Source organism: Nycticebus coucang, chromosome 3 (genome assembly GCF_027406575.1).
Source record: "Nycticebus coucang isolate mNycCou1 chromosome 3, mNycCou1.pri, whole genome shotgun sequence".
Taxonomy (NCBI): domain Eukaryota; kingdom Metazoa; phylum Chordata; class Mammalia; order Primates; family Lorisidae; genus Nycticebus; species Nycticebus coucang.
This window is the reverse complement of record NC_069782.1, coordinates 145,956,401-145,968,800: the sequence shown is the minus strand read 5'-3', so window position 1 is coordinate 145,968,800 and position 12,400 is coordinate 145,956,401. Positions and strand designations below refer to the sequence as shown.

General features: G+C 44.9%; 2 protein-coding genes across 2 annotated transcripts in view; both read right to left on the bottom strand.

The window, feature by feature from the left end:
- SLC18A2 (solute carrier family 18 member A2) overlaps window positions 1-5,394 on the bottom strand; it is a 38,076-nt gene extending 32,682 nt beyond the window's left edge. Inside the window, exons 1-3 of the mRNA XM_053584679.1 lie at window positions 5,327-5,394; window positions 4,809-4,944; window positions 2,931-3,279 (exon numbers count right to left, since the gene is read on the bottom strand). Coding sequence (XP_053440654.1) covers window positions 2,931-3,279; window positions 4,809-4,929 — 470 coding nt within the window. The 5' untranslated portion in view covers window positions 4,930-4,944; window positions 5,327-5,394. The remainder of the gene's footprint in view (window positions 1-2,930; window positions 3,280-4,808; window positions 4,945-5,326) is intronic.
- Window positions 5,395-11,318: 5,924 nt separating this feature from the next.
- Window positions 11,319-11,678, bottom strand: LOC128581636 (cytochrome c, somatic-like). The gene has a single exon (XM_053584724.1). The coding sequence runs from the start codon at window positions 11,651-11,653 to the stop codon at window positions 11,336-11,338; it is 318 nt and encodes a 105-aa protein (XP_053440699.1). The 5' UTR covers window positions 11,654-11,678; the 3' UTR covers window positions 11,319-11,335.
- Window positions 11,679-12,400: the final 722 nt, after the last annotated feature.

The following is a 12,400-nucleotide window of genomic DNA, read 5'->3' as shown; positions in this document are numbered from 1 at the left end:
GCACTATCATGACCATAGTACCGGCGTCTGGGTGTTGCATGTGTGCTGTGAGGTCTCTCGTTTCAGAGTGGGTCTCCCTTCAGAAAGGAATGCTTCGACCCACCCTGACCCTAGCCAGCTTTCTCCACATCTTTGAAGATGTACAAGGCAGACCAGCTCACATGAGGAGCTAGAAAAAGATTGTGTTTTTCTGGGACCATGGAAGGGCCGTGTCTAAAAAATCAGGACAATGTTTTCTAAATTCTGTTCATTGATAAAAAATACCCACTGTTTGGGCCTTTCCCAGTTCAGCCTGATACAATCAAGGAGAGCTCCAGTAAATGCAAGAAAGATTTTTAGCTGCATTCTTTTTTAGTGGGTAGTAGCATAAACTGTATGATAAAAGAACAGGGAGGCAGAAGGGCAGTGCCTTCGAACACAACAGTCTGGACACCTGGGCTCTAGTCGGGCCACTGCTGTGGGCAACCCTTTCTCCTTTAGAGCTGCAAACTCCTTTGCCTAAAAAACTAACAATGGCCCAAAAGCTTTTCATAAAGTCTCTGTGAGCTCTGATGCACCCTATTTTTAACTATCTTTAATCAGAAACATACAACCAATTTTAAAATGTTATCTTAAATACACTTGCTTACAACCTTGAAAACATCTCATTGGTGACTGAGGATGTGACTGACAAAAATTAAATCAAAATATGATTTGCAACGGCTCACTAGGAAAGACTAATGGGATACATCCCAAGGCAAATGGGATGTATCTGTCCTGCCTATGTCACCGATTCCTTCTGAACTTTGGCAGGAAGCAGTGCCCCAAAAAGCAGCCCACTCCCTAAATTAGTATCTACTGGGTTTGGAAACTGTTTTTGTAAATTACAAATCATGATCATTTTGAAGGGGCAACAGAGTTCAGTTAATTGTCTTAGCTACATTGACATTAAAATTTGTTTGCATTTTCACATTACCAGGAAACACTACAAGATAAGGATCATTTTTAAATGTGCTGTGTAGCTAGGTGAACCAGTTGGGGATTAAAATTTTGCTTTAGATAATTTCCAAAGTGGATTAATCACCATGAGAATAGACTAAACTTCACAAGTCATACAACAAATTAGGTTTCTCTTGGAAGACAATTTTTTTCTTTTTTGAGCCCCAAACATGAGCTGTGGTGGCTGCAACCTCAGTGCATTTGGAGTATTTAACAGGGGAAAGGTCTGACTGGTTTTAAACAAGCTTTTCCCCCAGGACATAGCAAAGCATTAAAAACAAGAACGGAATTTTTAAAAAGCTTTCCATTTTCATTTGCAAGAGTAGAACATTCACATCATTTCAGCCAGAGTTTCTAAGTATTACACTGCCTTGCTGGTAAGGGGTCTGCCCAAGTAATTGGCAAGGCATTATTACGATAATGTCCTCAATTTTCACAGACAGTATTTGAGTTGTTTGCTTTCTCAGAATACAAAATCTTGAGCCATTTTCTGTAATTATACCTGATGCATTTTAAGAAGCGTTCCTAGTCTGGATAAAAGGAAGAAAATCCTGCAACTACTGAGGTCTGTCTGGTTGTCCTCGGGAGAAGAAAGGTGCTGCTCAGTGTCACCTTGATACTGGGGCTTCCTGGGAGTCTCACAGTCGGCCCATCGCTGGATTAATTTGCTCAGCACCTTTTATGTGGCAGCCTTATAACACTGCTCTGCACAGACTCGAAGGCTGGACATGGCTTGGGATTGTTAAAATCCATTCAGTGGCACCACTCGGTCCAGAAAATCAAATTGTCCGATTCATCATGGGAGCATCTGTATGTCCGAAAACAGCTGGTGCTCAGGCAAGGTGAGATCTGCAGCCCCCTTGCTGAGCCCCCACCACCACCCCAAGCTTCCTCTGTCACAGACCCTCCACCCCCTTAGCCACACAGGGCTCTGCTCTCAGAAGGGCCACATGCTTGCTTTAATACCCTGTTGAAATGCTTAATAATATTTGAACTCCCGCACCAAAGCCCAGGTAGGTATGGTTTCTACTCCTGGGTCCCGTCCTGGGGGACTACACTGTCCCCTGGCAGCCCACCACCGATTCCCTTGGCTACACCTGCTCCCACCCTTGCATTGACCCCTTCAGGCTCTGATACCCTCCAGTACTGACTTCTCCCCTCAGTTCCAAGCCCCCTGTCCTGTGCTTTGAGCCCCAGGACCAGACCAAACTGTGGCACCTCAGCAGTAGAAGGACAAATATTTCCCGAATGGTCTCCAACAATGGAGAAGTAAACGCTTATACCATATAAATCTAGAACATCCTGATTAATATAAAGCTAAACTGGACAGCTTGGATTATGTAGACGATAATCTCACTTCTCTTCCCTTTGTGCACAGGACCAGCACAAGGGAAAGAACACAGTCGTGACCTCAGCGAGTGCTGAGAGGTCCACCTGTGCAGTGGTGTTTCGGCCTCGTCCCACGTTCCCTGGCTAGCCATCTACCAGAGTCTTTGCCACACCAGCCCGCTAGGAAGTCACCTTGGCTTTCCATGTGGAAGCGCACAACCAGGGGTGGAGAATAAGAGGAAGCCACATGGCACACAGAATCTGATGACAGCCATGACAGCTGCGGAGTTTTGCTGCCCAAGGGTGATTCTGACAAACGTCCTTATGAAACGTGGCATTTAGACACACCAAAGTTCTCCCATCTAGGGAGAGCCTCTTTGTTCTGTCTTCTTTAAGATTTTCTTACTTGTTGAACAACAGAGGGGAGAACAGAAATGTGGAATAAAGGAAAAATCATGATTATCTGAGGACAGAGACACAAGGGAAGGAGACTGGTTTCCCCTAACCCATCCACCACGTATGGTCCAAATTCGGACAAATGAATAAGCAGCAGAATTCCAGGAGGTACAGGACCTTAGAATGACAGAAATCTGTAACTCTTCTGCTACAGTCATCTCCCCTACCTGTTGGTCAGCAGTCCTATGAAAGGGTTGGTGAGGAGCTGGACAGTGGCTTTCGAAGCAAACAACAGGCCAACCTGCACGTTTTCATTCAGGAGGTCTTTTTGTTCACTGGGACAGTCAGAAGGGGCAGAGGACGTGTTGGTCACCATGTGTGGTGTGGTGGCCTTACGCAGCTGCCCCTGCTGCAGGTCTCTGGTGACGTTCCCGGTGACCAAGGTAGAATTGTCGTAATAGGAGAAGATGTTCCGGAAGCTGTCCCCAGTGGAGGCCGTGAGTGCCGGCCTGGAGGTCTGGGTGTCTGTAGCATTCTCATGCTCAATGCTGTACAGGTAACTCGGGATGATAGGGACTGGGAAGGAGAGATAGACAGCAGGGTGGTGATCAGGACAAAAGCCAGCACAAGTACATCACATCAAATGCCAGAGAGGCTCAGAGAGGTAGCAAGCCAGCAACAGGGCCCCCGTGGTGGATGCCCACACTACTCCCCAGACAGCATGAAGCCCCCAGAGACTCTGAGGGGTCCTCTGCTCTCAGGGGCAGCTACTATCCTGAACTGACTGCCCTGAGATTTAAACATGGTCGAAAGTCAAAATGGTGGTGACCCAGTGCCAACCGGTACTTCTCAGAAAGAAGAGCTCAAAAGAACAAATCAAGGAAACAGAAATCTAAATTTCATTAGGTATCCTAGAAAAAAATCAACCTGGGGCAGCACCTGTGGCTCAAGGAGCAGGGCGCTGCCCCATATTCTGGAAGTGGTGGGTTCAAACCCAGCCCCGGCCAAAAAAAAAAAAAATCAACCTGTAACAAGGAATAATTTGGAAATTCTGCAACAGGCCTGACTCACCTTTCCATTATGTGAGTGGGCATCTTCCATTTTTCATACAACTTATAAGATTTAAGAATTCCTAAGACTTCATAAAAGAAAAGAAAAATAATAGAAACTCAGGGCATGTGTGTGCCAGTTGAGCATTCAAACTAGAGGAAAACTGAGGCTCCTGTTACTGAAAACAGAAGAACCCACAGTTGGTGCTCCTGGAGGTGCGAACCTGACCATTCTAGGCTCTGCCAGCTGTTGTCAGAGAACCATAAACAGGGAGAAACGGCACACAACACTTAGAATCTAAATGAAAAAAGATTTTTTTTATTAATAAAACAGACTTTTTTAAAAGCATGCCAAATACTCTTCTGTTAATAGGGCTAATTAAGAGGCCTGGATTTGAATTATTTCCTTTTTCAAAAATCCATTATAGGGAAAAGGAGAAAACCCACCTGTTCACACTGCTCTCCCAGTGGGTCCTGAAAGGTTTTCACCCCAAATCATTCACTCACACAATAGATTTAAATGTCACTTCCTTTTTTGGAGGGATGGATAGTGACTTGGTTTTTTACATGTTACACCAAATTATTAAACTCCCTTTATTAAGACAATAAAATAATTATTCTAACACCTTATTTTGAACTCTGGGAATTGTTCCTCTGTAATAGAAATCTTTTTCATAGCGGTGAAAATGAGCAAGAGGAAGAGGGTCCTTATCAGGAGGAAACACAAGTTCTGGGTCTTATCAGATGTCACAGTTTTAGACCTGACCGCCGGGAAAGCGAAGCCACATCCACGGACACGGCTCCTCCTAGCCCAGGAGCGGCTGTCTACAGGGGCATGTATTTTTTGCGAAGCGTGTTCTCCAACTTTCCTTGCCTGGCGCCGGAGCTCCAGGACCGCGCTGAGATCTGGCTTCTGGCTAAGGGGTCTCCCTGGGAAGGGGCGCTGAAGGGCGGGGTCGCCCGGGGAAGGAGACTCCCAGGGAAGGGGAGCCCGAAGAAGGGGGGGTCACGAGGAAGGGGGCGTCCAGGGGAGGGAAGCGCCCAGTCCGGACGTACCCACGACGGTGAGCAGCATGTTGTCCAGCAGCAGCGCGAGGAACACGATGAAGAGGATGAGCTTCCGCGAGTGGCGCCTCTCCTGCAGCCAGCGCAGCAGCGCCAGCTCGCTCAGGGCCATAGCTGCGGGACTCGACTGCGGGCGCGGCGCGCGGTGAGGGGCGCACGCGACCCGGGACCCCGTCCACACGTCCCCGGGCAGGGGGCCGCGCGCACCAACGCCTCAGCTTCCGCCCGCCGGCCCCGAGGGCGTCCCGGGAAAGCGCGTCCGCGAGCGCCGTCGGGAACCCAGGCGGGGGTCCCCGGGCGCTGCTCTGCTCCCCGCCGCCCCAGAGGCTCCCACCTCTCCGACTGCGCGCTAGGAACGCGCCACCCGCCTCGAGCTCCCTGCGCCCTGCCTCCCACCTACCCCGGGTTCCCTGGGACCCTGTGTGCAGGGTTTCGTGGGGGTTCCTCCCGCCCTCCCTGGGTAGCTTCTGGCACCGCGCCCCCTGGGCGGGAAGCGCGGCCGGCGTTACCTCGGGGTCGCCCGCGGCTGCCTGCTCAGGTCCTCCGCCTCTGGGCCGCTGTGGGCTCCGTCCGTGCGGGCGGCTCCGGGGCGCAGTCTCCGCCCCAGCGCCCGCCGCCGCTCAGTTTACCGGGTCCGGCTCTGACGTCACGGGCCGCGGGGGCGGGGGCGGGGGTCTGGGGAGCTGTCGCCCGCGGGAGGGGCCGCCGCCGCCCTGTCGCCGCCTCCGCCTTCACCCCAGCGCAGACCCTCCCCGTCTCTGCCTCGAGCTCTGGGGACCTGGACCTGGGGCACAGAGGGAAGAAGTCAGGAGCTCCACGCGAGAGGTGAAGGGTCAGGGCCAAGGTGAGGAAGCCGGGATCAGTCCTTTCTTCTACTTCGAACAAGTTTGGTGGCTCTTTAAGTCTCAGTGTCCCTGAAGTGAGCCATCCGGACTGAACCAATGGAGTAAGTGCGCCTGGGAACATAGGTGTTGGGGACCAGGGACAGACTTCTCTTTCTTGGGGAAGCCACACTTTGCACCTCACCATCTGCTCCACCTCTGAGACACAATGCCGGATGCCATTTGGAGCCTTTGAGCCTTGGGCACCCTCAAGCTGGTGACATGGAAGTGGGGGAACACTTCCTAGTGTCACCCACAGTGGAAGTAGGAGGAGGTTCCCAAGCCCTGAGTCCAGGTGTCCGAAAGTGGGAGCAGCAGGCTTGGATCTCTGGGGCTACCTGGGCAGGGCACCCCGGAGATTGGTGAGTGCCTGACCCTTTAGTTCAAGCGCTCAGATGGCAGGTGACCCAGGCCCTATGTGCTATGTCGGCTCTGGTCCACCCTGTGCCCTGGAGGTCTGGAGCAGAGACAGCCAAGAGAGGCGGACTACCCTTTTGTGGCTGGTTCTGAGCTGCTATCCTCACTCCCCAGACTGAAGAGTCCACCTCTGAGTTCCAAGTCTTTTTTATAAACAAAGGAGAATGAACAGATGCCCCTCTGACATCTCTGGAGCTTAAGAGGCCCCGGGGTGGGAGTGGGAGGAGTGCCTACAGGAACAGGAGCTGTTTTCTTGGAAAGCCACTTAGAATAAATGTTACCCTGTTACAGTCTCTTAGCAAAAGAGTCTGACCTTGTTTTATTAATGTTTGCTTGGGTTGGCAGTAGGAGGCCACTGGGAGCAGCAGTGTGATGTGTGACTGTCCCCACTCTCTCCACCTCCTATTTCCTTCCAGAGACACCGCCCCAATGCTTCTCCTTGTGACCCTACCCCCACCCCATGTGTGAGAAAAGATGGTTGAATAGGTAAGTAGGTCAGGAACACGGGTCTCCAGGATGTCCCAGGGTGTGTGCGACTTAAATATTAAATAGGGAGGAGAGAAGGCAAGCGCTAAGGAGGAGACGGCTGATGGCAGGGAGCTGTTAAAGATGGATATGAGATGTGTCGTATTCCTGGAGTGCCCCAAAGTGTTGCTCAAGACAGAACCCACAGATACAGGCCCTACCCAGGTTCTGTGGTGCAGAGAGGCGTCTCTGTTAAGGACCATTGTCAGGATCCCTGGGTGGCAGCCTGCTACTTCCTTGATTGGTGACCTGGGGCAGGTTATGTGGCTTCTGTGTGCCTTACTTTCCCCACCTCAGAAATAAGGATACTGATTGGACTTCAGGGTGGTTGGGAGAGAAAGATGGGGATGTACAGACAGTGCTTAGCACTGCACCCCCCTCAAAGGAAAAGCTTGGTGTCAGCTGTTCACTCGGGCAGTGGATGCTTACTACGTGCCAGCCAGATGGTGGTAATTCATGCAGTGAGTTCTTACTATGTGCTGGGCACATGATGTTAGCTCATGCAGTGGGTGCTTCCTATGTGCTGGGCACTTGGCGTTGACTCATGGGGTGGGTTACTCATGCTTACTATGTGCCAGACAGGTGATGGTAATTCATGCAGTCAGTGCTAAGTGCCAGCCAGGTGGTGGTAATTCATGCGGTGGGTGCTTACTAAGTGCCAGCCAGGTGGTGGTAATTCATGCAGTGGGTGCTTACTATGTGCTGGGCACATGATGTTAGCTCATGCAGTGGGTGGTTCCTATGTGCTGGGCACATGATGTTAACTCATGCAGTGGGTGCTTACTATGTGCTGGGCACTTGGTGTTAATTCATGCAGTGGGTGCTTACTATGTGCCAGCCAGGTGGTGGTTAATTCATGCAGTGGTGCTTACTATGTGCTCGGCACATGATGTTAACTCATGCAGTGGATGCTTACTATGTGGTGGGCACTGGTGTTAATTCATGCAATGGGTGTGCCAGGCACATGGTTGATTCTTGGGGACACAGCAAATCCCTGCTCTGGGGTTGCTTACATTCTGACAATCTGGTGGTGACATCACAGTGGTGGACACGGAAAGCCTCACTAAACTCTAGCTCAGGGAAAATGCTAGCCCTGTTCTCCCTCTGGCAGGTCTCTGCCACCACCCCCAGAGCCCTGTGGCCTATAACTGAGTCTTTTCAATGGCACCCCTTAAAAGAGCTTTGTTTAAATATGTATGCCTTACACATTTTTAAACTGGCATCTAAAATGAGATTTTTTATCATAAATTTTAATTGTTTGGGGGTATTTTGTATATACTTACCTTTATGTGTAAAATTATTACATATAAATACACATAATTATTACATCTATTTTTTAAATGTAACCGATGGAATATAAATGTTATAAAAATGCAAGACCACTATCTTATACTGAAAAATAAAAACAGGTTTGTCTTTCACAGTCAAAAAATTTACATTGTGTCCTTTACACTGCCAAAGTTTGTTTTCATTCCATTTCCAACAGGATTTTTATGTTTAATGTTTCTATCATTTAAAGTCTATGTTCATCACCTTACCTGGTAGGGAAACTGCAACAAACACTTGAATATGAATTAACTTTTAAAAATTTTCATATGGCTATAAAGTACTAAAATTCCCTTTAGGATTGTGTGCTTATAACAATCATTAATGCTATGCTATGTAAATATCAAGTCATCATAAATAAACAGGAATTTTGACCAACATTTAACATAAAAGGAAAATTGTGTTAGAAGTACGGTGAAAGATGGATGGGAGGGGATTTTTTTTTTTTACTAAATCATACCTTTATACATTAATGCAATCATGGGGTACAATGTGCTGGTTTTATAGACCATTTGAAATATTTTCATCAAACTGGTTAACATAGCCTTCATCGCATTTTCTTAGTTATCGTGTTAAGACATTTATACTCTACACTTAGTAAATTTAACAAGTACCCTTGTAAAATGCACTGTAGTTGTGTTCCCACCAGTTACCCTTCCTTCACCCATCCTCCCTCCTCCCCTCCCCACCCTCTCCTCTTTCCCCCTTCTTCTTGGGCTATAGTTGGGCTATAAATTGGTTTCATAGTAGGGCTGAGTACATTGGATATTTTTTCTTCCATTCTTGAGATACTTTGCGAAGAAGAATATGTTCCAGTTTCAACCATGTAAACATGAAAGAGGTAAAGTCTCCATCGTTTTTAAGGCTGCATAATATTCCATGGTGTACATATACCACACTTTATTAATCCATTCATGGGTCGATGGGCACTTGGGCTTCTTCCATGATTTAGCAAGTATGAATTGGGCTGCAATAAACATTCTGGTACAAATATCTTTGTTATGAAGTGATTTTTGGTCTTCTGGATATAGAGGAATATATAGAGGAATTGCAAGATCGAATGGCAGATCTATTTTTAGATCCCTAAGTGATCTCCAAACATCTTTCCAAAAGGAACGTATTAGTTTACATTCCCACCAGCAGTGCAAAAGTGTTTCCACATCCACGCCAACATTTCTGGTTTTGGGATTTTGTGATGTGGGCTAATCTTACTGGAGTTAGATGATATCTCAAAATAGTTTTGATTTGCATTTCTCTGATGATTAAGGATGATGAGCATTTTTTCATGTGTCTGTAGGCCGTGCGCCTGTTGTCTTCAGAGAAGTTTCTCTTCAAGTCCCTTGCCCACCCTGAGATGGGATCACTTGTTCTTTTCTTGCTAATACGTTTGAGTTCTCTGTGGATTTTGGTTATTAAACCTTTGTCAGAGACATAACCTGCAAATATCTTCTCCCATTCTGAGGGCTGTCTGCTTGCTTTACTTACTGTGTTCTTGGCTGTGCAGAAGCTTTTTAGTTTGATCAGATGCCAGAAGTGTATTTTTGGTGTTATTTCAATTGCCCAGGGGTCTTCCTCATAAAATATTGCCCAGGCTGATTTCTTCAAGTGTTTTCCCTGCACTTTCTTCTAATATTTTTATAGTTTCATGTCTTAAGTTTAAATCTTTAATCGAGTGAGAGTCTATCTTAGTTAATGGTGAAAGGTGTGGGTCCAGTTTCAGTCTTCTACAGGTCACCAGCCAGTTCACCCAGCACCATTTGTTAAATAGGGAATCTTTTCTAAAAACTGAATGTTTTTAATTGGCTTGTCAAAGATCAAATAATGGTAAGCAGCTAGGTTCATCTCTTGGTTCTCTATTCTGTTCCATACATCTACCTCTCTGTTTTTGTGCCAGTACCATGTTGTTTTGATCACTATCGATTTATAGTATAATCTGAGGTCTGGTAGAGTGATTCCTTCTGCTTTGTTTTTATTTCTGAGTAATGTCTTGGATAGTCAAGTTTTTTTCTGATTCCATATAAAATTAAGTATTTTTTCGAGATCTTTAAACTATAACAGTGGAGCTTTAAGGGATTGCATGAAAATTGTATATTTCTTTGGGTAATATGGACATTTTAACAATGTTGATTCTTCCCAGCCATGAGCATGGCATGTTTTCCATTTGTTAATATCTTCAGCTATTTCTTTTCTTAGAGTTTCATATTTCTCTTTATGGAGATTTTTCACGTCCTTTATTAGGTAAACTCCCAAATATTTCATCTTCTTTGGCACTACTGTGAGTGGAATAGAGTCCTTGACTGTTTTTTCAGCTTGACTATTGTTGGTATATATAAAGGTTACCAATTTATGAGTGTTGATTTTGTAACCTGACATGCTACTGTATTCTTTGATCACTTCTAAAATTTTTGTAGTAGAATCCCTGATGTTTTCAAGATATACAGTCATATCATGTGCAAAGAGTGAAAGTTTGATCTCCTCTGACCCTATATGGATACCCTTGATTGCCTTTTCTTGCCTAATTGCCATGGCTAAGTCTTCCATTACAATGTTAAAGAGCAGTGGAGACAATGGGCAACCTTGCCTGGTTCCTGATCTGAGTGGAAATGATTTCAGTTTAACTCCATTCAATATGATATTGGCTGTGGTTTTGCTGTAGATGGCCTCCATCAGTTTAAGAAATGTCTCTTCTATACCAATTTTCTTTTTTCTTTTTGGTAGTAAATAATTCAAAAGTTTAATTTGCCATTTCTTGACATATTGACTTTTAAAAGCATGACCTTATAGATTGTCTATAAAATAAATGTTAAATATTTTTTATTTGACATTACACATAAACCTCACTAAAATGCCTTTCAATAAATAAAAGGCAGCATTTTAGTAGACCCAGGGAAATTATATTGGCATAATAAAGATCAAAAGTACAAAGTAAACATTGCTACCTTCTCTCTAGCCCTCACCTTTAACAGGCTAATGAACACCAATTAAAACATCAGTGAGTCTTGCTTGGTTCTGAGACAGTGAGGGGATTTCCCCAGTATTTAAATATATTCACATAATCAGTTATATAAATCTTAATATAAAACCAATCTTCAATAGGCTTTGGGATGGCAATTTACTATCTTTGTGAAAAGGTAAACATCGCTAATTAAATCTGAACATATCTTTAGAAATGGAAAAGAGTGATGCATTTACTGAACTGGAATCACTATCAAAATCCAAAAAAACCGATCATATTCATTTAACCACAAGCCAGTCTTAGTTAAACCAGGACTGTCCAACAAAAATATTCTGTCACTCATTCATGATCTGAATTCTGGTAAATGAGACGAATCAAATTATGGTACACATAAATAAGGCAATGGCCATCTATTACTCATTTGTAGCTTTTTTGAGATAAGCTATTAAGTCTGCCCTTTCTCCCTTCTTCTTAATGCCAGAGAAGATCATTTTTGTTCCAGGGATGTACTTCTTGGGATTCTCCAAATACTCCATCAGGGTATCCTCTCCCCAGGTTATGCCTTTGTTCTTATTGGCATCTGTGTAAGAGAAGCCAGAAGCCTGACCTGTCTTCCTCCCAAAGAGACCATGGAGCTTTGGCCCAATCTTGTGCTTGCCTCCTTTTTCCACAGTATGGCACTGGGCACACTTCTGAACAAAAATCTTCTTGCCTTTCTCAATATCACCCATATTTAATTCTCTCTTTGGTTGCTGACAGTACTAAAGTTATGAGCTGGAAGCCGGATGTCCTGCTCTCTAAGTCTCTATACCAATTTTCTTAAGTGTTCTGATCATGAAAGGATGCTGGATATTATCAAAAGCTTTTTTGGCATCAATTGAGAGAATCACATGGTCTTTGTTTTTATTTTGTTTATGTGATGAATTATATTTATAGATTTATGTATATTGAAACAGCCTTGAGACCCTGGGATAAAACTCACTTAGTCATGGTGTATAATTTGTTTGATGTGTTGCTGGATTCTGTTTGCTAGGATCTTGTTGAATATTTTTGCATCAATATTGGTCTATAATTTTGTTTTTCTTGTTGGACTTTTCCTGGTTTGGGGATCAAGGTGATATTTGTTCGTAGAATATGTTAGGTAGTATTCCTTCTTTTTCTATATTTTGGAAAAGGTTAAGTAATATAGGTACTAGTTCCTCTTTAAAGGTTTGGTAAAATTCTGATGTGAAGCCATCTGATCCTGGGCTTTTCTTTTTAGGGAGATTTTGTATAATTGATGCTACTTCAGAACTTGATATAGGCCTGTTCAACATTTCCACTTTATTTTGGCTAAGACTAGGAAGGTGGTGTGCTTCCACGTATTGGTCTATTTCCTTCAAATTTTTGTATTTCTGGGAATAGAGTTTCTTATAATATTCATTAAGTATTTTTTTAATTTCTGAGGAGTCTGTTGTTATTTCATCTTTGCCATTTCT

Excerpts from the sequence above, each read along its gene's own strand:
- LOC128581636 (XM_053584724.1), bottom strand. The coding sequence starts at position 11,653 with ATGGGTGATATTGAGAAAGGCAAGAAGATTTTTGTTCAGAAGTGTGCC.